Source organism: Aquarana catesbeiana, linkage group LG11 (assembly GCF_042186555.1).
Source record: "Aquarana catesbeiana isolate 2022-GZ linkage group LG11, ASM4218655v1, whole genome shotgun sequence".
NCBI lineage: Eukaryota > Metazoa > Chordata > Amphibia > Anura > Ranidae > Aquarana > Aquarana catesbeiana.
The window spans coordinates 152,908,544-152,933,761 of record NC_133334.1 but is presented as its reverse complement, the minus strand read 5'-3'; the positions used below and the strand labels follow the sequence as shown (position 1 = coordinate 152,933,761).

At 44.1% G+C, this 25,218-nt stretch overlaps 1 protein-coding gene across 2 annotated transcripts in view; it reads right to left on the bottom strand.

Annotated features, from left to right (window-relative positions):
- Nucleotides 1–25,218, bottom strand: part of FTO (FTO alpha-ketoglutarate dependent dioxygenase) — an 802,194-nt gene that overhangs the window by 683,754 nt on the left and 93,222 nt on the right. For both annotated transcript variants that reach the window (XM_073605012.1, XM_073605013.1), the window contains exon 2: nt 1,122–1,199. In XM_073605012.1, coding sequence (XP_073461113.1) covers nt 1,122–1,199 — 78 coding nt within the window. The remainder of the gene's footprint in view (nt 1–1,121; nt 1,200–25,218) is intronic.

Sequence of the window (25,218 nt, the reverse complement as noted above, 5' to 3'; positions counted from 1 at the left end):
TAATAACTTCCTTTGTGCTACATAGTTACATAGTAGGTGAGGTTGAAAAAAGACACAAGTCCAACCTGTGTGTGTGATTATATGTCAGTTGTGTGATATGTCAGTGTTATTCTGCATCGGCCAGACACATCTACATAAAACATTCAGGCTAATTGACATTTTATGGATTGTTGATTCTCCCGGAGATTTAGCCCTGGTTCACATTGATGCTACTTTGAAATCATGCTACTTCCCTTGAAGTAGCACGATTTCAAAGTAGTAGGTCAGCACGCTTGTAGTATGGGTCTATATTCATATATAACTTTAGTTATTGAATTACAAGAAACTTGGTAATAGTTTTAAGGTGATTGCATATATATATATATATATATATATATATATATATATATATATATATGAAAATGTATGTTTCTGATCTCACATATGGTCACTCACAGAAGGTAACATTGTCTCGGGACCATTATGGATAGTCTATTGTTAGTACCAGATAAAACCAGCTTTTTTGTGCCTTCCATCTAGCCTTTAAAAGGTCAGCCAATAGAGAAGGCCAGTGGATTTCTTCTAAGGACATGAATGTGCCTAGAGTTTGAACAGACCATCACCTTCCAGACCTTTCAATAGTTATGGGGTCCCCTGGAATTGAATATGCTATATTTATCCTGTATCCTATCATCTGTAATACATCTTTAATCGAAGCCAAGTAAAACTTTTTATTACATTCTTTGTGTTGTGTGTTTTAATCCTTGCATTTACTGACCACATATCTGAAAGGGTAAATATATGAATGAACCTATGAATAGATGTAACACCGAATTTAACCCCTTGTTACAACGCTTTTAGGTGCTACTTGGCTGACATCTGTGCCACTTCATGCACAGATGTCTATTGAAGACAAACCCAAAATCGCCAAAAGTAGTGCAGGAACTACTTTTGTAAATCGGTGCGGCACCGCAAAGACAGTGTCGCCCCGTTTGGAACAGTGCCATTGACGGCAATAGGCTGCAAATTGTCAAGCGATTTGACCTGTCAAATCGCAGGACAAATCGCTTCAATGTGAACGAGGGCTTACAGATGTTTAATTACCTGAAGGACTGCTTGCAGAGAAAAAGAAAGTTACATACCAGCTCATAGAAGGTTTCATCTTTTGGAGTAACGAATGGAAGCTTTGCATCACCAATCTGTTCAAGAAGCTTTTGCCTCTATGAAAAAAACATATTAAGTTCACTACCATATTAAGTTCACTAAACATACTTAGAAACAATTATATATAAACAAGGAACAATCAGCGCAAACAAAACTAAACTGACACAGATAAAATGCAAGCTGAACACTATAGGTAATCACATATGCCTAGAATATAAATTTGTAAACAATAGTAAGTGCAGCGCAATATATAAAAAATAAGTCCAGTCCGTATGAATGGACAAATGCTAAATCCAAGGAAAAAGGAAGCCAAGATTCTGAGTGCACTAATTCCTCCAAGTGAAAAATGGGTGACGTATCCTCCACCATATGAACCAAATTGCGCTTACTAGAAGAGATGGACCTCTTAGTTACAGGAGGTCATACACGCATGTATCCCACCAGGGATGATGGCACCTCCTGGTACTGCTGCAAAGGACCTTGCTCCAGCCAAATAGAAGAGATCACCCAGCAGAGAGCTCAAATGGAAAAGACCTTTAGGTCGCAGACAGTGGGTTTAGAGATGTGAACCATCAGTGTGAACCAGGGCAAATAGAGCTCAATTTACTCAGACCTGCTTTAGCTGGGCTCGTTAACCCCTCAGCAAGCCAAGCACATACTTAGAAACAAAGAAGAATCTACAACCAGTGATTTTCTGTGTATATCATATTTATACTATATGACACAATATATAAATTATTTGCAGTAGCATGTGAAACACACTACATCACAAAACCATTTGTTCAAATCTTTTGTAAAAAAAAATGTTTTGCTTAAACAAAACCTGTTTGAGAGAAATGCGTAGGCCACTTTTGCTTGTTATCTCGTATACTGCTAATGGATTAAAATGATACTAAACAGAGATGCATTAATTGCCATAATTCATTCATATAAATCATTTATCATGCCACTGTATTTTTTATTTTTTTTTTTATCCTCCAAGTACCTTTTTCCTGCAGCACTGTTGTGTGGTCAAGTGATCTTTCCCTGTTCTTTGGCATCTGCAGGGAAAGATCCTTGGGAGGGGCTTCTATTACTCTGCTGATGTATGCTCTCTATAGTGTGAGTCTGTGTCTGGCCAGCCCCGATTGCTGCTGTGCCAGTCACACAACTAAAAAAAAAAAAAATGTTTCAGAAGAGCAATTCAAATTAAATTGTAAAAATATCAAATAACACTTTTACAGCTCCTCCTAAATCTTTATCAAACTTCAGATGTGTGGTTTACGTGCATTAATATGGTGTAGAGCAGGGGTCCCCAACCCCCGGGCCCTGGACTGTTACCGGTTTGTGGCCTGTTGTTGAGCGGGCCGCCATCACAGCAGGAGGCGAGTCCTGTCACTGTCAGGGCTGGGCTCAGCCCTTCCTTCTCAGAGCTGAAGATCAGAACACAGAGTGGGAGACTTTTCATAATAACAAGTGGGTAATCAGAAGCATGTTAATATAAGTTTGGCAGCTCCCGCTTTCTATCCTGATCTGCAGCTGCTCTCGCCCCCGTCTTGCTAATAGACTGACATCAGCGGCCAGGCGGGAAACATGAGAAAGTACACACAGGCTGCTAACTGCCTCTGCCCTGCCAAAGGTAAGACACTGCAGGGGAGGCAGGGATTAAAATGGGCACTGTGCGGGAGGACTGTGATGGGGGGGGGGTGGCTGCAGGGAAGACTGTGATCGGGGGGTGGGGGAGGGCAAGATTGCAGGGAGGACTGTGACGGGGGGCTATGACTGCAGTGAAGGACTGTGATGGGGTGCCATAACTGCAGGGAGGACTGTGATGGGGGAGGGGGCGTGACTGCAGGAAGGACTGTGCTGCGAAGGGCATGGCTGCAGGGAGGACTGTGATGGGGGGGCCACGACTGCAAGGTGGACTATGATGGGGGCAATGACTGCAAGTGTCATGGTAATGTGGGGGGGGGGATAACTGCAAGGGGCACTGTGATATAAAGGGGATTGCATGGTAAAGTGGAACTGTAATTATAACAGTACAGTCCCCTTTATATCACAGTGCTCCTTTACAGTGCAGTGCATGTGGGGGTTGTGGTGTGGTAAGACTCTGTGAACCCCCCCCCCCCCAGTTCCTGAAAAAAATTGGCTACACTAATGGCTAACACCTGCATCCAAGGCTCATTTTTTTTTACCTTACAGGTATAAGCAATTTATTACATATATTAAATACTGATTTATATTAAAACTAAGCTTCTTATAGGGCGTACACACGGTCGGACTTTGTTTGGACACTCCGACAACAAAATCCTAGGATTTTTTCCGACGGATGTTGGCTCAAACTTGTTTTGCCTACACACGGTCGCACAAAGTTGTCGGAATTTCCGATCGCCAACCACGCGGTCACGTACACCACGTACGACGAGACTAGAAAAGGCCGGTTCAGAACCAAGCGCGGCACCCTTTGGGCTCCTTTTGCTAATCTCGTGTTAGTAAAAGTTTGGTGAGAGACGATTCGCGCTTTTTCAGACTCGTGGCTTTCAGATCGTTTTCTGCCGTTCAGTTTGTGCTTGTGGGTTTGTATCTGCTCTTCAGTGCGTGCAGTCAGTTCGTATCAGAGTTTTCTGTGTGATCTTGCCTACTCGTTGCTGTTTTTCAGGTCGCTCTTCACAGGCCTTGCTGTTCTTCAGTGCGTTCTGTTACTTCGTTCTGAGCAGCCGACCGTTTTCTAGCCATGTTTCGTATGCGTACTCCTCGTAGAGTTCGTGCTGTGCGGGGGCTTGGTGTTGGGGTCCTGACCTTGACACAAGTCCAGTCCAAGAACAGGGTGGGGAGGAGTTCATGGACCAAGAATTGGTTGCTTCAGCGTGACCAGTTCTCTCATATGCCTTTGCTCCGTGAGATCCGTGAGAATAATCCTGATGATTTCAGGAACTTTCTCAGGATGACGGACCCCGTGTTTCACCGTTTGTTGGCTTTGCTGACCCCCTATATCAGCAGGCAGGATACCTGCATGAGGCAAGCCATCACTCCGGAGCAGAGGTTGGTCGCTACCCTGCGGTATTTGGCCACAGGGAGAAGTCTGCAGGACTTGAAGTTCTCGACAGGCATCTCCCCCCAGGCTCTGGGATCATTATCCCAGAGACCTGTTCTGCCATCATACAGGTCCTGCAGAAGGAGTATATGAAGGTAAGACTTTTATCCTTTTATATCACATTTTATTGTCTTTAATGTTTGATAATATATTGTATTTCTTTCCTCATTCCCTAATTACCATGCTTGTAATATGCTGTGAATGTCCCCTTTGTCCTCATGCATGCTGGATTTTTATGTAATTATTATTTTAGGTCCTTCATACATATTTGCCCTTCAATAACCTCCCCAGCATGGTGTCTCCTGCCCTATATTCACCTCATGTAGTCACTTAACAATGTATTTTATCAGCTCTATAGTAGTGCTTTACCCCAAACACCCCCTAAAATGTTTGGTAATGTTATTTTTGATTTAAATTCAGGCAGAGTGCCAGAGGCTTTTTTTTGTGGTGTCCCCAAATAATTTTTAGTAACCCTCCCTCCCCCAACTGCTAAGTCAGCTGATCCCAATTCTCTATCCTCAATCATCTATCTGCTGACTTTGCCAAACCCATGCACACTATACCCATCTCTTTTGTGGTCAGATTTATGGCTGAATTACCCAAAGCATGTAGTGCAAGGGCCTGCCTGTATACTTTCCAATGGTACTGTTTAAAGTTTTTGTATCCTATTATTATCTTGACAGGTAATAGCAGAATGTCCAAATGTCCTCAAATGTGTACAGTGTGTATTTATATCTTTGTATTATGACACTTCTTACCTGTCCAGTGGGCTGCCAATAGTGTAACTAAGGAGGGGCTGTTCCAAGTAATACCCATTATTTAGGCATTCATCTCTCAATGAAGTGAAGAGGGTTACCTGTCCAAGATTTCCACACACCCCATAATGTTAGAAATGGCCCATGAGAGGGGGGGGGGGGGGAATATGATAGGTGTACCTTATACTTTGGCCTTTGCGCTGGGGGACCACCTGATGCGGCCATTCCCGATGAGGACCCTCACCCCGGAACAGAGGGTTTTTAATTACCGGCTGGCCAGAGCCCGAAGAGTGGTGGAGAACACATTTGGAATCCTGGCCAGCCGGTTCCGCCTATTTCTGACACCTATCCATATGGCAGAGTATAAACTGAACCATATAATACTTGCGTGCTGTGTTCTCCATAACTTTTTACGGAAACATTCGGCCAACTATGCTGGCTCAGTTGGGCCTGAGGCCGGAATCCTACATCAAACCACACTGACGGCGCTTGAAAGTGGCCGTCCTGGCTTGCCCTCCCTGAGTGCCCGTGATGTCCGGTTACGCTACCTGGAGTTCTTTGCGGGTAGGGGGCTATCAATATGCCAGACAATATGTGAAGCTTTTTTAAAATAAAAAAAAAAAAGAAAATCTTTGTGGACATTTACTGCTTGTGTTTGTTTTAGCTGACCCTGGCAGAAATGTTTTGAGTGCAGAAAATGTCGTGATTGGGTAACCTTATACAAAGCACTGTTGGCTGTTATTTCCTAAATGCAAAAACACATTTCACTACAAGTGCACTTGCAACTGCACTGAAACTGCACTTGTAGTGCAAAGAGGATTTGCCCTTAGGAAATAACCCACACTTTTGCATAAAACAGCTATTACATCACCCCAAAAGTGTTATAGTGTTGAGACAATAATCCACACATTCTTGAGTAAGCCACTTTTTTATACCTGCACAATCACATGTGCATTTACCAAAGGTTTTTAAAACAAACCAACATGTTTGTTGTATAACAATTTTTGCAGTAGCATTATCAAAGATTGAAATGTCCATTTCAGATAAAACAAGCCTGTGTAAAACCAACAAGAAAGCCAAAAAACTTGAACTTACAAAGTTCACATTAGGTAAAACCTGAAGGCTATATCAGACATCAGTATTTAGGAACTGGGTTTGATATAGCGTTCAGATGGGGGGAAATCACCCCTGGAAAAGCCAAATTTGGAAGATGCACACCAATTTCCCAATGTCAACATGTGCTATCTGCCATCAGGGGGGATCAAGGGACGTGTTTTGGGGGAGCAAGCCCTTCCTCAACGCGACTTTATAATTGAGGAAGCGGTTGCACCCCCAAAACGCGTCCATTGATCTCCCGTGATGGCAGATAGCACATGTTGGCACACTGTGTGCATCCTCCAAATTTGGCTTTTCAAAACATTGCAAAAAAATTTAAAAGATTGAACCACAATACAAAAAGTGATTTTGTGGGGTTTTAAATTCGCCCCAAAACATCAATGATGTTATTATTTTTTTTAATAACATCATGGATTTTTTGCTGGATGTTTTGCAGTTCGGCATTACACCCCATGATCTCCCCGATCAGGATCTGGGCACTTTCTGAAGTAAAGCGTTCTCTATCCCTCACATCACGATCACCTAAAAAGAGATAAAGAAAAAAAAAACAGGTCTCAAAAATCTGCCACCATCCATCTCTTTTACCTGAGCCTGTGGTCGCAGACACTCACCTGTTGTGGTGCCAATCTCCACCACATCTTCTTCATCCTCCTGCTCAGCTTGTGTTGGTGTAAGTTCCCCTTCTTCCAGAGGTGGGGGGTCTCTGGTCTCCTCGGATGAGGGGTGTCCTCCGAGTCTTTTCTCCCCTATGTAAAACAAAAATGGTATAATTAGCACACAGATATTTGATGGCAGAACTAGAAATAGGAAACATTGCTTGGAAGTGGGGTACAATTGTCTATTTTAGCCGAGTTCCAAGATGTATTTTTTTTATTACCCTTTGTCAAGCTGCAATACTTTACCTGTTTAGTACAAGCTTCACAGATGGAGACCCCCCTATAGTATACACTGGAGCACCTGTGTGGCCCCCTAATGAAAATGGTGTTCTTGTGTCCCACACTAGTGCTCCAGTGTCCAGATGTGAAAACAGCTGCTCAGTGTCCTCTCCTTACACACAATCTAGTTTGCATTTCATTCTAGTAACAAACCCATCTACACAAACAAATATTTGGCATCCAAGTAGGCCCAAAAAAAATGTGGGAAAATGCATATGGCCTAAACAATGGTTTTCTAGAGGCCGAAAGAAAAATGTTTGATACGAACGAATAATGGGCCCATGAACATTAAAGTTGCCCTTTTAAACGTTACAATTAATAAAAGCATATGGAGCAGCACGAACGTAATAAAGACAGAAAGAAAAGGAACACAGCACAACTACTTACTTTTTTGCAGCACTCTCCGGATCTTTCGGTACTGCTCTGGCTCTCTCAACTTCAGGTCCGACCACCGCTTCCTGAGCTGATCTTTAGATCTTCGTACCCCGAAATTCCTGTGAAGGCTTTTGACCACTTTCGCCATGATCTTGGCCTTTCTGATGTTGGGGTTGGGGTAAGGCCCATACTTTCCGTCATAGTCGGACTTCTTCATGATGTCGACCATCTCCAACATCTCCCCAAAGGACATATTTGTGGCCTTAAAACGTCTCCTTCTGGATCGGGACGTGTCCGGATCCTGGCTTTCCTCCTCCTCCTCCTCCTCGTTGCTAGAATTAGCATGCACCTGTTCTAACTCCGCCATGTGCTCTTCACCCACTGCGCCGAATGAAAAGGGGCGGGGAATAGACTAGAAAGAACGTCAGGGGCGGGCGGAGTTACACGCATGCGCAGTGTGTATAAAGCGTAACACACGTGCGTATTACGTACGATCTGTGAGCGGAGGAAGGAGCATTGGACGCGCCGATCGTAAGAACGAAGGTAAGAGACAAACTTGTGCCTATACTGCTTCTAGATTGAGGCCTATATTGTAACAAGATTAGGGGAGTTTTGTCTGACATTAGGCTTTGTCTTGTGTTGTGTCTTGCAGTGAACATGGATATGCTACTCAAAGATAATGACTTCATGTCAGTATTCATAGATATGTTACGGGAGCTGCCCTGTCTGTGGGAGATTAACCACCCCCATTTCAAGAACCAAACAAAGAGGAAGGCAGCACTGGTGCAATTGTGTGAAATTGTGAAGCAGGTGATCCCCACGGCAGACATCACCTATTTAAAGATATTAATTGGTTGCCTGAGCAGCACATATCTAAGGGAGCGCAAGAAAGTCCAGGATTCACAGAGATCCGGAGCAGCAGATGACATCTATGTCCCCAGGATGTTGTACTACGACAGGCTGCATTTTCTGGCAGGCCAGACTGAACCCAGGCCATCCCTCTCCAGTCTTCCTTCCACGCTTCCTTCCCCCCCGGCTGAGGCTTCTGACGCCCAACCTGGGCCTTCCAGGCCACATGTGGAGGAGCCCAGATTGAGCCAGGTATAGCATTCCTCTAAATATTTCTGCTTGTCCAATCAATGATGTTAACTAGATGTTAGTTGGGAGTACTAATTTAGGATTGGGGTTGATGAAGCAAAACATTACAACCATGTCCCTTTTTCATACACGGGGATGTCTCAGCCAGGAGGTGGCCGGGCCGAGCCGGCTGGCTGATCTGCAGGTCCCTCCACCCCCCCTGAAAAGAGAAAGTGGCAGTAGGAGGAGTGCCCTAGAGGAGGCTGCTATAGGATTCTTTTGGAGGGCTACAGAGGTCCTGGGAGCACCCCACACCATGGAGGAGAACATTGCTGCCTTCATTGCATATAAAATGCAGAGGATGGAGGAGGACCAACAAGTCATGTGTGAGGCCCTCATATTGGAGGCTCTTGAGAAAGGTATGAGGGGCCAAATGACACCTCAGACACACCTTTGTGATGGTCCTCCTCCTCCTCCTGCAGGTCCTCCTCCTCCCTCTCCTCCAGGTCCCCCCAGTCCTCCTCCAGGTCCTCCCAGTCCTCCTCCAGGTCCTACTCCTCCTCCTGCCACATCTCCAACTGCACAGCCACAGCCCGGAAGGAAGCGTGGAAGGAAGACCAGACAGTGATTGCCCTGGGTTCAGTCTGGTCGGCCAAAAGATGCAGCCTCTTGTGGTACCACAGCCTGGGGACACAGATGTCATCTGCTGCTATCCGGATCTCTGCGAATTCTGGACCAGACTGCCCTCCCTTACATATGGACTCCTCAGGCCACCAATTTTGATGTTGAAGAATTGATGTCTGCCGTGGGGGTCCCAGGCTTCGCTAATTTCTCCTGTTGATCCAGTGTTGCCTTCCTCTTTGTTTGGTTCTGATCCCTTAATAAAGGATTTTTGTTTTGAATTATACTCTCCTATGTGTTTTACTTCAAAAAGGACAGTTTGTTTGTGAGGATTCAGGTACATTTCAAATATACAATGTGAAATGAACAAGGGACACCAACACCAAACAATCTCCTTGAGATTAAATAATAAAAGATATCAATGGTGTTGGGGTAACTTGACACACAAAACACACCCAAAAATATTCTGGAGTAAAAATAAAAATAACATTGAACAAAGATCAGCCTTGGAAAAAATCAAAACATTAAAGAAAAAAAAAAGGCTGAAAATCCAAAAAAAAAAAAAAAATAATATAAAACTGTCAGATGTGACAACTAATAACAATATATTCAGGGAATCCCACTAAAAAAACACAAATAAAAGTTTGTGAGAAGTGTGTGTGAATATGAGCAGCAAAACTACTTAATTCTTGTCACATTATAAAGAAGAAGAGAGTGCGCTGTATTAAACCATTTTTAACATTGCAGCGTGACTAAAGTGCTGTATCCATTGCGAATGCTAAGTTTACCAGAACGAGCTGTCCCGTCTCGGAATTTCTTCTGAGCATGCGTGGCACTTTGTGCGTCGGAACAGGCCACACACGGTCGGAATTGACGCGATCGGATTTTGTTGTCGGAAAATTTTATCTCCTGCTGTCCAACTTTGTGTGTCGGAAAATCCGATGGAAAATGTCCGATGGAGCCCACACACGGTCGGAATTTCCGACAACACGCTCCGATCGGACATTTTCCATCGGAAAATCCGACCGTGTGTATGGGGCATTAGTGTGTGTAATCAATCAGCATACTATATCTCCCAAAATGAGAACATGGAGGAGGAGGAGGGAGGGGTGTGTCATTTACCACTGGTATACATCCACGTGTGTCTCCATAATCATGTGGGCTGCACAGATAAGAGCTTAGAAAGGAACTGAAACATGGACATGCTCAGTAGAGTACAACAGCTGATCTACACATCTCAGGCTATAATGGGGAGAAGATGGGAGGGACAGCAGGATCAATCAGATATTTCACTCTACACAAAACAAATGCTGAAGTGGCTTTGAGTATAAACACTGTTATATAGCATGCAATGCAATGAGAGTTCTTCATACTCTGAGTTTAATGTCACTTTAAATCATTTCTAGATCACTGACCTTTCTAGATCACCCAGATCAGGAGCTTTAACGTCAGTGACTGCATACTTTTTATGGGTCGCTGATTCTTAAAGTGTATGGAAATTCTACTTTTTTGTACTTACTTTTTTCAGTATGTTTGCCACCATCGGTTTTCTTAAGCAAACTTTTTTTTTTTTTCTTAACTGAATATCGTGCAAGTAAAAGCATTTTCTGTTGCTGGATGACAACACTAAGCCACTGTCTCACAATCAGCAGCATGTCAGCCTGCTGTGGTGGACCTTTGGTTAGTTGATGGACCAAATGATTGAGCTTGACAGCAGGCTGATGATGCTGTTAATTGTGAGACAGTGGTTTAGCTATGTTAGCCTGCAATAGGAAGTGTTATTACTGGCAGTTCAGGAGACAAAGTGCATCGAGTGAATGTATGCAAAATCACCACACTGTACATATTGTTTACAGAGGTGTTTGGGAGTGATTTGACCAGAACCGCCAAATAATATATACGGCAGACCTAGAAAAAAGGAGTGGCAGACAGAACAGCGAGGAACAGCACTGAACTGTCAGCACTGACGGAAAGGAAACACAGAGGTAAGTCTATACAGTATACTAGCACTAGGGCTGCAACAAATGATTGTTTTCATAATTAATTAGTTGGAAAATTATTGCTTCAATTAATCAAATAAAAACCTCAAAAAAGTTATGTGTATAATTTAGTTAATATGTAAATTTTAAAAAAGACAATATTTTCTTGAATATGTATATGAAGTGGTAAATATAAATAACCAGCTATATGGTTTAGGAACAAAATATCCAATTGGCTTTGAAAAAACAAGAGAAAAAAAAAAATGTGAGGGAACGTACTCACTTTTGTGAGACATATTGTCTGTGTATGTATATATATATATATATATATATTAGTCTGCATGGCTGTCAAATTAGTCTGCATGGCTGTCATCTCAGAAGGAAGCCTCTTCTAAAGATGATGCACAAGAAAGCCCGCAAACAGTTTGCTGAAGACAAGCAGACTAAGGACATGGATAACATGGGATGGGACCAAGATAAACATATTTGGTTCAGATGGTGTCAAGCTTCTGTGACGGCAACCAGGTGAGGGGTACAAAGACAAGTGTGTCTTGCCTACAGTCAAGCACGGTGGATGGCGTGTCATGGCCTGGGGCTGCATGAGTGCTGCCGGCACTGGGGAGCTACAGTTCATCATGGGAACTATGATTGCCAACATGTACTGTGACATACTGAAGCAGCGCATGATCTCCTCCCTTCGGAGATTGGGCCGCAGGGCAGTATTCCAACATGATAACGACCCCAAACACACCTCCAAGATGACCACTGCCTTGGCCTCCAACATCCACCAGCTCTGTGATGTCCTCCTGGAGGAGTGGAAAAGGACTCCAGTGGCAACCTGTGAAGCTCTGGTGAACTCAATGCCCAAGAGGGTTAAGGCAGTGCTGGAAAATAACGATGGTCACACAAAATATTGACACTTTGGGCCCAATTTGGACATTTTCACTTAGGGGTGTACTCACTTTTGTTGCCAGTGGTTTAGAAATGAATGGCTGTGTGTTGAGTTATTTTGAGAGGACAGCAAATGTACACTATTATACAAGCTGTACACTACTGTACATTGTAGCAAAGTGTCATTTCATGGAAATTTTGGTGCTGAAACCGAAAATGCACTTTGCCGAAAACCGAAAATGACACTTTAACCCCTTGCTGACCGCCTCACGCCGATATACATTGGCAGAATGGCATGGACAGGCAGAGTAACGTACCTGTACGTTACTCCCCTCCTGCGGGCGGGGGGCGTGATCGCACCCCCCCATCCGGTGCCCGAGGTGGTCGGCATCGTTCCAGGAGCGATCCGTCCTGAGGGGGAGGCCACTGATTCATGGCCTCTCCTTCACGATCGCTCCTGACGAATGAGAAGCTTCCTCTGCTTCTGAAACTGTAAACAGAAGTAGAATTATATAAAAGGAACCACAAGGAGAAATAATATTCTCAAAAAGATGTTGGCAACATCCCGATGGTCATTGTATAAGGACCCTGAAACAGGGACACGAGTACAACGGGGCTTTAAGGGCGAACAAAATATATTGGTATATCATAAAATATCATTTATTAGAAAAGATTAAAAACCCATATATAAAATATGACAACAGATCATACAGCATTTTAGGTGTATGGTAAGAAATACATTTTCATCGTGTTTATATTGTTCACATATTTCATAGATGCGTGCATTTTTTCTCCAGTTAGCCTGACATGTTTCGGGAACAATTCCCTTCTTCTGAGGCATCTATAGGAGATAATGTAGTGTATTCTGAAAAAGAGGATTGGATTTAACATAGCCTTTTTCAAGAGAGAAACACAAACATAATGCGTGAGCATAGCTAGCATACGTACCAGTTCTTAAAATGTGAAAAAATATATATATTTGGTTTTTATAAAAGAAAGTTTTAGAAATCCAAATTTTGTCATTAATGGTCCATCAAAACCGATGAACCCCGTCCTCGCTTGAAACAGCCCACACAAGGATTCCCATCGAACAGCCACCACAACTCAGCTGCAAATGAGCCCTGCAGAATAATAAAGTGTTTGAGTAAAAAATCTGTATAGAAAGGTTGAGGTGTCAAAAGATGTATCAAATGATTATTTAAAAAGGTAAGGTTTAAAAATGAATGAATAGCTTGTATTCATTTTACATTCTGATTTGAAAGCTATTTTATCATAACAATTCAATTGAAAAATCAAATGAATAAGGAAAAATTATTTTTGCTGATTAGCTAGATTGAAAGTCAGATGAATGGGAACAAACCTTTTATCAGCTGAGACTGAATGTGTGACCGATCGTGGCTAAGCAGCTGCCTGGACTGAGGGTTTTAGACATGCTGCACCAGGTGTGGGCTTAAAAAGCCGCCGGCGCATGCGCAGTGCTGAGCAACCATACGATGTCAGCAAAGAATGTCAGTGTGCGGCGTTGTCACGTGTAATAACGCGGTGACGTCATCGCACAGCAACTAGGGGATAGAAAGAGCAAGGCAGACACTTTCAAATAGCTAATTTGATGGGCGGGCCAGCGTGAGAAAAAAAAGGGGGGATTGTTGTTGGCCGTCTCCATAACAATAACAAAACACAAATGGAATGCACAAAAAAGAAAAGAAGGACCGGGCACAAACAGGGGGCCAGAAAACCCGATGGGAAGAGCCATGAAGAGGCACATATGAGGGACCCCCAGGGTAGGAAATGCACGGCACCGCCTCACTGCAGAATGGCAGTGGGAAAGCGTCATGCAGATCAGGCCCTCTGGCGCACGATCGCCGCAATGCCCCAAACGACCGAAGTAGATGGGGGACGCAACATATAATGGTGGCCCACCAACCCAACCCGTACCGATGGAGGGAAAGGAAAAAATGGACCCCCGTGCGCCGGGCGGGGATGAATCAAACCCCTGTAAAAGGGGGGAGGAAGACGGGAAATTAGATGGTGAAAAAATCATTTAAGACCAAGGAATTAGTATTAATTCATAAAGATGTTATTAAGGGGATAAAGCAAATTAGAATATATAGTGGTACGTATGCAAGTATGATCAAATACAGTACCTGACCGTGAGATTGTGTTTCCAGCGCGATACCATCGCGCTGGTTCTCGGCGACAGGGTACTGTGCATGTCACGCTGGCTCGCTCATCGGGAAAGGAAAACTTTCGCGATGAGTGACAGGCAGTGCTGACAGCTGTCTGGTATGAATCCTGAGGGGGAAACGACGCGCCAAATTTTAAATAAAAAAACGGTGTGGGTTCCCCCCAGGTGCATACCAGGCCCTTAGGTCTGGTATGGATTGTAAGGGGAACCGCCTACTCCGAAAAATCAGCGTGGGGGTCCCCCCCAAAATCCATACCAGACCCTTATCCGAGCACGCAGCCCAGCCGGCCAGGCAAGGGGGTGGGGACGAGCGAGCCCCCCCCCCCCCCGAGCCGTACCAGGCCGCATGCCCTCAACATGGGGGGTGAGTGCCTTGGGGGAGGGGGGCGCCCTGCGGCCTTCCCACCCCAAAGCACCTTGTCCCCATGTTGATGAGGACAAGGGCCTCTTCCCGACAACCCTGGCCGTTGGTTGTCGGGATCTGCGGGCGGGGGGCTTATCGGAATCTGGGAGCCCCCCTTTAATAAGGGGGCCCCCAGATCCCGCCCCCCCCATGTGAATGAGTATGGGGTACATGGTACCCCTACCCATTCACCTAGGAAAAAAGTGTCAATAAAAAAAAAACACAGTACACAGCTTTTAAAAATAATTTATTAGGCAGCTCCGAGGTCTTCTTCCGACTTCGGGGGGTCTCCTTCCGACTTCTCCCGGTGTTCGGCCTCTTCTCCCGGGCCCCTCCGCTATCTTCTTCCAGCTCTTTTGCCAGCGAGGGGCCCGGTCTGCTGCCGCTGTCTAGTCGCCGCTGTCTCACCGCTTCTTCTCTTCTTCAGATGTTGACACGACGCTCTCTCCGGCTGGAATGCTGTGTGCGAGCTGCGGAGCCATTTATATAGGCGGTGACCCCGCCCCCCTTGTGACGTCACGGTCCCAGCATGCGCAGGGACTCTGGGGTCACGTCCCCTTATGTCAACATCGGAAGAAGAGAAGAAGCATTGAGACAGCGGCGACAAGACAGCGGCAGCAGACCGGGCCCCTCGCTGGCAAAAGAGCTGGAAGAAGATAGCGGAGGGGCCCGGGAGAAGAAGCGACGAGACAGCGGCGACAAGACAGCGGCAACTGACCGGGCCTCTCGCTGGCAAAAGAGCTGGAAGAAGATAGCGGAGGGGCCCGGGAGAAGAGGCCGAACACCGGGAGAAGAGGCCGAACACCGGGAGAAGTCGGAAGGAGACCCCCCCGAAGTCGGAAGAAGACCCTGGAGCTGCCTAATAAATTATTCTTAAAATCTGTGTTTTTTTTTATTGACACTTTTTTTCCCTAGGTGAATGGGTAGGGGTACCATGTACCCCATATTCATTCACATAGGGGGGGCAGGGGGGCCTTATTAAAGGGGGGCTCCTGGATTCCGATAAGCCCCCCCTGCCCGCAGACCCCGAAAACCAACAGCCAGGGTTGTCGGGAAGAGGCCCTTGTCCTCATCAACATGGGGACAAGGTGCTTTGGGGTGGGGGGGCCGCAGGGCGCCCCCCTCCCCCAAGGCACTCACCCCCCATGTTGAGAGCATGCGGCCTGGTACCGCTCAGGAGGGGGCGCTCGCTCGTCCCCACCCCCTTTCCTGGCCGGCTGGGCTGCGTGCTCGGATAAGGGTCTGGTATGGATTTTGGGGGGGACCCCCACGTCGATTTTTCGGCGTAGGCGGTTCCCCTTACAATCCATACCAGACCTAAGGGCCTGGTATGCCCCTGGGGGGGAACCCACGCCAGTTTTTTATTTAAAATTTGGCGCGGCGTTCCCCCCTCAGGATTCATACCAGACAGCTGTCAGCATTGCCTGTCACTCATCGGGAAAGGAAAAAAGTTTTCCTTTCCCGATGAGTGAGCCATCTCGGCGCTGGCTCCCGCGACGGGGCTCGCAGGTGTCAAATCTCGCAGAGAAATGCGGCGAGATTGACACAATATCGCGGTCACCTACTGTACAGTACATTATATGGTACTGGGATGGAAAACAGCATGGGGATCATACAGATATGGCTTGGCTTTTTACAATGTACAGATGTATAATGTGATTCTATTATCCCACATACATTATTGACGTCGAAAAATTATCAATGATGTTGAATTAAACAAACATAAAAAGAAAAAGTACAAAACAAAAGCAGATACAAGACACATCTAATATCCGTTCAAGAAATACATTTACAAGGAGTAATCGTCTTTTCTATGGATAACCTCAGAGATAGACTATAGTCCCTGGGTTTAAAATTAGTCTTTTACACACCCTCCTGAAACAAACCCATCTAGAAAGGGGTGGAAACTTAATTGAGTGTTAAGACCTGGGAAAGAGGTTGCGTTGAGATTAGCAATCCAACGGACCTCCCTCTGGAGCAAGATTTTGTTCCAGTCACCACCCCTGTTGTCCGGGTGAACCCGGTCAAGGATGGTGAATAGGAAGCGGGGAGTTTTGCCCGCGTGATTGTCTGTACATGTCGCCCCAGAGGGAGGTCCGGGTTTGCATGTTTCATACTGGTAATGTGCTGGTAATAGTTGCTCTTTTGTAAAATTCTAATTTAGTTTTGCCAATGTAAAAACATTTACATTGGCAACTTAATAGATAGACAACGCTAGGTGTTTTGCAGTTGGCGTAATGTTTGGGTCTATACATCTCGCCGTTGGGTAGTATAATTTTTGACTGTGTGTTCATGTATCGACAACACATGCAGGCATTATCCGTAGAAAAGATGATTACTTCTTGTAAATGTATTTCTTGAATGAATATTAGATATGTCTAGTATCTGCTTTTTTTTGTACTTTTTATTTTTATGTTTGTTTAATTCAACATCATTGATAATTTGTCGATGTCAATAATGTATGTGGGATAATAGAATCACATTATACATCTGTTCATTGTAAAAAGCCAAGCCATATCTGTATGTTCCCCATGCTGTTTTCCATCCCAGTCCCATATGATGTATTTGATCATACTTGCATACGTACCACTATATATTCTAATTTGCTTTATCCCCTTAATAACATCTTTATGAATTAATACTAATTCCTTGGTCTTCAATGATTATTTCACCATCTAATTTCCCGTCTTGCTCCCCCCTTTTACAGGGGGTTTGATTCATCCCCGCGTGGGGCCCATTTTTTCCTTTCCCTCCATCGGTACGGGTTGGGTTGGTGGGCCGCCATTATACGCTGTATCCCCCCATCTACTTCGGTCATTTGGGGCATTGCGGCAATCGTGCGCTGGAGGGCCTGATCTGCATGACGCTTTCCCACTGCCATTCTGCAGTGAGGCGGCGCCGTGCATTTCCTGCCCTGGGGGTCCCTCATATGTGCCTCTCCATGGCTCTTCCCATCGGGTTTTGTGGCCCCGTTTGTGCCCGGTCCTTCTTTTCTTTTTTGTGCATTCCATTTGTGTTTTGTTGTTGTTATGGAGACGGCCAACAACAATCCCTCCTTTTTTTCTCACTCTGGCCCGCCCATCAAAAGACCTATTTGAAAGCATCTGCCTTGCTCTTTCTATGCCCTAGTCGCTGTATGATGACGTCACCGCGTTATTACACGCTATGCTGCACACTGACATTCTTTGCTGACACCGAATGGTTGCTCAGCACTGCGCATGTGCCGGCGGATTTTTAAGCCCACACCTGGCGCAGCATGTCTAAAACCCTCAGTCCAGGCAGCTGCTTAGCCACGATTGGTCATGCATTCAGTCTCAGCTGATAAAAGGTTTGTTCCCATTCATCTGACTTTCAATCTAGCTAATCTGCAAAAAAAAATGTTTCCTTAATCATTGGATTTTTCAATTGAATTGTTATGATAAAATAGCTTTCAAATCAGAATGTAAAATGAATACAAGCTATTCATTCATGTTTAAACCTTACCTTCCTAAATAATCATTTGATATCTCTTTTGACACCTCAACCTTTCTATACAGATTTTTTACTCAAACACTTTATTATTCTGCAGGGCTCATTTGCAGCTGTGTTGTGGTGGCCGTTCGGTGGGAACCCTTGTGTGGGCTGTTTCAAGCGAGGACGGGGTTCATCGGTTTTGATGGACCATTAATGACAAAATTAGGGTTTCTAAAACTTTCTTTTATAAAAACCAAATATATATATATTTTTTCACATTTTAAGAACTGGTACGTATGCTAACTATGCTCACGCATTATGTGTTCAATATAAACACAATGAAAATGTATTTCTTATCATACACCTAAAATGCTGTATGATCTGTTGTCATATTTTATATATGGGTTTTTAATCTTTTCTAATAAATGATATTTTATGATATACCAATATATTTTGTTCGCTCTTAAAGTCCCGTTGTACTGGGGGGTACTTGTGTCCCTGTTTCAGGGTCCTTATACAATAAACAGAAGTAGAGGAAGTGATGTCATCTCTCTTCAAGAAGCCTTTTCGTTCCGGATCCCGGGGAGAGAAGACATCACTGTGAGTTACACCAACAGCACACTAACACCAGTACACGTAGGCACATAAATCACCCATCAATCACCCCCCCCTGCAACCCCCTGTCACAGTGACACCAATAGCAGTTTTAATTTTTTTACTGATAACTGCATTGGTGTCATTTTGTGACTGTTATCAGTGTTAGGGCTGTTAGTGGTAGGCCCCTTTAGGTATAGGGTACGCCCTTAACCCTCCCTAATAAAGGTTTAACCCCTTGATCGCCCTACAGTTAACCCTTTCACCCCCTGTCGCCAGTGTCACTAAGTGATCTTCTTTCTGATCGCCATATTAGTGTCACGGGTGACGCTAGTTAGCCTGTTAGTTATTTAGGTTCACCATCAGGTTTTAATAGCGTCAGGTACCCCCATATATTACCTAATAAAGGTTTTAACCCCCTGCTTGCTCCCTAGATAACCCTTTCACCCCCTGTCACCAGTGATCATAAGTGTTGTGGGTGATGCTGGTTAGTTTGTTCTTTATAGCGACAGGGCACCCGCTGTTTATTACCCAATAACGGTTAAAGCCCCCTGATCGCCCGTCGGGTGATATCAGGTTTTAAGGTCAGTTAGGGTCTGTGTCTCCCCAGGCAGCGTCAGATTAGTGCCAGTAGCGCTAACACCCACGCACGCAGCATACACCTCAATTAGTGGTATAGTGTCTGAACGGAGCAATATCTGATCAGATCTATACTAGTGTCCCCAGCAGTCTAGGGTTCCCAAAAACACAGTGTAAGCGGGATCAGCCCGGATACCTGCTAGCACCTGCGTTTTGCCCCTCCACCCAGCCCATCCCACCCAAGTGCAGTATCAATCGACCACTGTCACTTACAAAATACTAAACACATAACTGCAGCGTTTGCAGAGTCAAGCCTGATCCCTGCGATCGCTAACAGTTTTTTTGGTAGCGTTTGATACAGTTGCTGACAGCCTAGGAGCTTTTTTTCCTGTGAATCTTACTAATGTACCAGTAAATTTAGAGCCCAAAATGTCAAATCGAAGGTACACTAGTGATGAGGCCTACACATTTCTGAGCATGACAGATAGTGAAGAGGAAGTCACTGATCTGTCAGATTCAGGATCAGAATACGATCCTGTAGACCACAGCGGCTCCATGACAGATAGCTCTGACGACGGAGTTGTGGTCCCTGCCAAGGTCAGGCGTATCCGACCCCATTCTTCTTCTGCTGTTGTTGAGGTGTAAGAACCGCAGGGCTCTCATATGGTCACATAGGGCCGGAGAACTGCCCAGATTACACAGGGAGCACTGGCAGGATTACATGGGACTTGGTATCACCCTTTTTCAGAAAGGGGTACCATTTGCATGTGGACAATTATTACAGGAGCGTGCCACTTTTTAGATCATCAGATTGGCGCATGTGGCACCCTGCGATCTAGCAATGTACTGGTATGTTGCTGGACTTTGAGTGGTTATACCAGAATGATGCCTGCAGGTTTAGGTATGATCTTGGTATCATTCTTTTCAACCAGCGGTAGCTTTCATGTAAAAGCAAACCTAGCGGCTAATTAGCCTCTAGACTGCTTTTACAAGCAGTGGGAGGGAACGTCGCCCCCCCACCATCCGTCTTCCATGGTTTTCTTTGGCTCTTCTGTCCCAACAGGGAACCTGAGAATGCAGCCAGCTAACCATAGAGCCGATCAGAGACCAGAATGGCTCCAATCATCTCTATGTCCTAAGAAACCGGAAGCTACGAGCATTTCATGACTTAGATTTTGCCGGTTATAAACAGCGCCATTGGGAAAGCATTTTATCACACCGATCTTGGTGTGGTCAGATGCTTTTAGGGCAGAGGAGAGATCTAGGGTCTAATAGACCCCATTTTTTTTCAAAAAAAAAAAAAAGAGTACCTGTCACTACCTATTGATATCATAGGGGATATTTACATTCCCTGAGAGTGTGTTTTTTTTTTTAAAAAATCCGTTTAAAAAATGCTGCGCAAATACTGTGAAAAAAAAAAAAATTCAACACCCACCATTTTAATCTGTAGGGCCTTTGCTTAAAAAAAAAATATATACTGTTTGGGGTTTCAAAGTAATTTTCTTGCATTTTTTTTTTTTTTTCATGTAAACAAAAAGTGTCAGAAAGGGCTTTGTTAAAAGAGTGGGTGATGTGTGACATAAGCTTCTAAATGTTGTGCATAAAATGCCAGGACAGTTCAACCCCCCCCCCCAATGACCCCATTTTGGAAAGTAGACACCCCAAGCTATTTGCTGCGAGGCATGTTGAGTCCATGGAATAGTTTATATTTTCACACAAGTTGCGGGAAAAAATACTTTTTTTTTTTTTTTTGCACAAAGTTGTCACTAAATGATATAATGCTCAAACTTGCCATGGGCATATGTGGAATTACACCCCAAAATACATTCTGCTGCTTCTCCTGAGTACGGGGATACCACATGTGTGAGACTTTTTGGGAGCCTAGCCACGCACAGGACCCCAAAAACCGATCACCTCCTTTCTAAGGGCAAAAAATGGTGATTTCACTTCCTCACTCCCTATCACACTTACGGAGGCCATGAAATGTCAAAATAGCCCCCCCAAATGACCCCATTTTGGAAAGAAGACACTTCAAGCTATTTGCTGAGAGGCATGTTGAGTCCATGGAATATTTTATATTTTGCCACAAGTTTTTTTTCTTTTTTTTTGCCTATCATAGTTTTGGAGGCCATGGAATGCCCAGATGGCACAACCCCCTCCCCCCAAAAAAAAATGATCCCATTTTGGAAAGTAGACACCCCAAGCTATTTGCTGAGAGGTATGGTGAGTATTTTGCAGATCTCACTTTTTGTCACAAAGTTTTGAAAATTGAAATAATAAAAAAATAAAAATTTTTTACTTTCTTCATTTTCAAAAACAAATGAGGGCTGCAAAATACTCACCATGGCACTCAGCAAATAGCTTGGGCGTCTACTTTCCAAAATGGGGTCATTCGGGGGGGGGGGGGGGGGGGGGGTTGTGCTATCTTGGCATTTTAAGGCCTTCGAAACTGTAATAGGTTGTGGGGAGTGAAATCAAATATTTACGCCCTTAGAAATCCTGAAGGCGGTGCTTGGTTTCTGGGGTCCCGTACGAGGCCTAGGCTCCCAAAAAGTCTCACACATGTGGTATCCCCGTACTCAGGAGAAGCAGCAGAATGTATTTTGGGGTATTTTTTTTTTTTTGTCATTTTTCAATCACTTGGGACAAAAAAATTAAATATTCAATGGGCTCAACATGCCTCTCAGCAATTTCCTTGAAGTGTCTACTTTCTAAAATGGGGTCATTTGGGAGCGGTTTGTTCTGCCCTGCCATTTTAGGACCTCAAGAAATGAGATAGGCAGTCATAAACTAAAAGCTGCGTAAATTCCAGAAAATGTACCCTAGTTTGTAGACGCTATAACTTTTGCGCAAACCAATAAATATACGCTTATTGGCATTTTTTTTACCAGAGACATGTGGCTAAATACATTTTGGCCTAAATGTATGACTAAGATTGAGTTTATTGTATTTTTCTTAAAACAAACAGTAGAAAATATTTTTTTTTTTCAAAATTTTCGATCTTTTTCCGTTTATATCGCAAAAAATGAAAATTGTAGAGGCAATCAAATACCATAAAAAGAAAGCCTTATTTGTGGGGAAAAAAAAGGACGCAAATTTTGTTTGGGTACAACATTGCATGACCGTGCAATTACCAGTTAAAGCAGCACAGTGCCAAATTGTAAAAAGTCCTCTGGTCTTTAGGCAGCCAAATGGTCCGGGGCTGAAGTGGTTAAAGAAAATATTTATATTTTTATATTTAATTGTATTATATTTGACTTTTTAATTAATATCAATCAATTAACATGAATGTATTGTTGGCTATTATTGGCACCTTTGGAGAGAAGTCTCTGACCATCTCTTGTATCATGTCCACAGTCTCTAACCATCTCTTGTATCATGTCCATAGTCTCAAACCATCTCTTGTATCATGTCGGCAAAATCTTACTTAAACTTATACACATTGCTAATAGTATTAGCAAAATTTCCATTTGGTGCACCTCTAGCAGACATGATATAGGAGCTGGTCAGAGACTGCAGACATGATACAAGAGATCAATGCAGCCTCACCAGTGTCCATCAAATGCAGCCTCGCCAGCGCATGTCAGATGCAGTCTCGCCAGCGCATGTTACCTACCAGTGCCTGTGGATGCAGCCAACCAGTGCCTGTGGATGCAGCCTACCAGTGCCTGTGGATGCAGCCTGCTTGTGCCCTTAAGATGCAGCCTCTCACCAGTTCTTGTCAGATGCAGCCTACCTGTGCGAGGATCAGAGCGGCAATCTCCCGTTGTGTCAGGGAGCTGGATTTCAATTGCCAGGGCCGCAGTAACAATGTTCCGCTTCCTGTGATCACATCACACTGATTCAATGTCCCGGTATTGGATCAGTGTGCCGTCACAGGAGACGGACATTGTTACTACGGCCTGGGCAATTCAGCTCCATATATATATATACACACAGTGGGGACAGAAAGTACTCAGACCCCCTTACATATTTCACTCTTTGTTATATTGCAGCCATTTGCTAAAATCATTTAAGTTCATTTTTTTTCCTCATTATGTACACACAGCACCCCATATTGACAGAAAAACACAGAATTGTTGACATTTTTACAGATTTATTAAAAAAGAAAAACTGAAATATCACATGGTCCTAAGTATTCAGACCCTTTGCTCAGTATTTAGTAGAAGCACCCTTTTGATCTAATACAGCCATAAGTCTTTTTGGGAAAGATGCAACAAGTTTTTCACACCTGGATTTGGGGATCCTCTGCCGTTCCTCCTTGCAGATCCTCTCCAGTTCTGTCAGGTTGGATGGTAAACATTGGTGGACAGCCATTTTTAGGTCTCTCCAGAGATGCTCAATTGGGTTTAAATCAGGGCTCTGGCTGGGCCATTCAAGAACAGTCGCTGAGTTGTTGTGAAGCCACTCCTTCATTATTTTAGCTGTGTGCTTAGGGTCATTGTCTTGTTGGAAGGTAAACCGTCGGCCCAGTCTGAGGTCCTGAGCACTCTGGAGAAGGTTTTCGTCCAGGATATCCCTGTACTTGGCCGCATTCATTTTTCCCTCGATTGCAACCAGTCGTCCTGTCCCTGCAGCTGAAAAACACCCCCACAGCATGATGCTGCCACCACCATGTTTCACTGTTGGGACTGTATTGAACAGGTGATGAGCAGTGCCTGGTTTTCTCTACACATACCGCTTAGAATAAAGGCCAAAAAGTTCTATCTTGGTCTCATCAGACAAGAGAATCTTATTTCTCACCATCATGGAGTCCTTCAGGTGTTTTTTTTATAGCAAACTCCATATGTGCTTTTACGTGTCTTGCAATGAGGAGAGGTTTCCGTCGGGCCACTCTGCCATAAAGCCCTGACTGGTGTAGGGCTGCAGTGATGGTTGACTTTCTACAACTTTCTCCCATCTCCCAACTACATCTCTGGAGCTCAGCCACAGTGATCTTTGGGTTCTTATTTACCTCTCTCACCAAGGCTCTTCTTCCCCGATAGCTCAGTTTGGCCGGACGGCCAGCTCTAGGAAGGGTTCTGGTCGTCCCAAACCTCTTCCATTTAAGGATTATGGAGGTCACTGTGCTCTTAGGAACCTTAAGTGCAGCAGAATTTTTTTTATAACCTTGGCCAGATCTGTGCCTTGCCACAATTCTCTTCAGGCAGTTCCTTTGACCTCATGATTCTCATTTGCTCTGACATGCACTGTGAGCTGTAAGGTCTTATATAGACAGGTGTGTTGCTTTCCTAATCAAGTCCAATCAGTATAATCAAACACAGCTGGACTCAAATGAAGGTGTAGAACCATCTCAACAATGATCAGAAGAAATGGACAGCACCTGAGTTAAATATATGAGTGTCACAACAAAGGGTCTGAATACTTAGGACCATGTGATATTTCAGTTTTTCTTTTTTATTAAATCTGTAAAAATGTCAACAATTCTGTGTTTGTCTGTCAATATGGGGTGCTGTGTGTACATTAATGAGGAAAAAAATGAACTTAAATGATTTTAGCAAATATAACAAAGAGTGAAAAATTTAAGGGGGTCTGAATACTTTCCGTCCCCACTGTGTGTTTATATATATATATATATATATATATATATATATATATTTTCTGTATATTATAATTTTAACTAGGAGTCAAACATGAGGCTACATGAAGGGTGAAAGGGGTGGAATATAAATCTTTTATAATAAAGTAGTACTAAAGGCTTTTACTTTAAAGGAGAAGTGCAGGCCACTTTTGTTCCAGGGGCTTCCTCCAAGTGTTTTCGGGCTGTGGTCAGGAAGGGACGGCCTACCACATATGGTGGCAATGCCCCAAGGTATGGAGGTTTTGGATCAGGGTTTACAATTTCATTTATACTCTCACCCAAATTAACCTAAGTCCCCAAAACACGTGATACTGGGTTGTAAGGTAGAAGAAGCCTCCAAAACTCAGAAAGCTCCTCACTTTCTTATTTGTATCCACTAAACTCAAAATAGCCAGGAACTGGAAGTCGACAGCTATACCGACCAACTCAAACATAAACTTTCTTGGCTCATGTTAAAT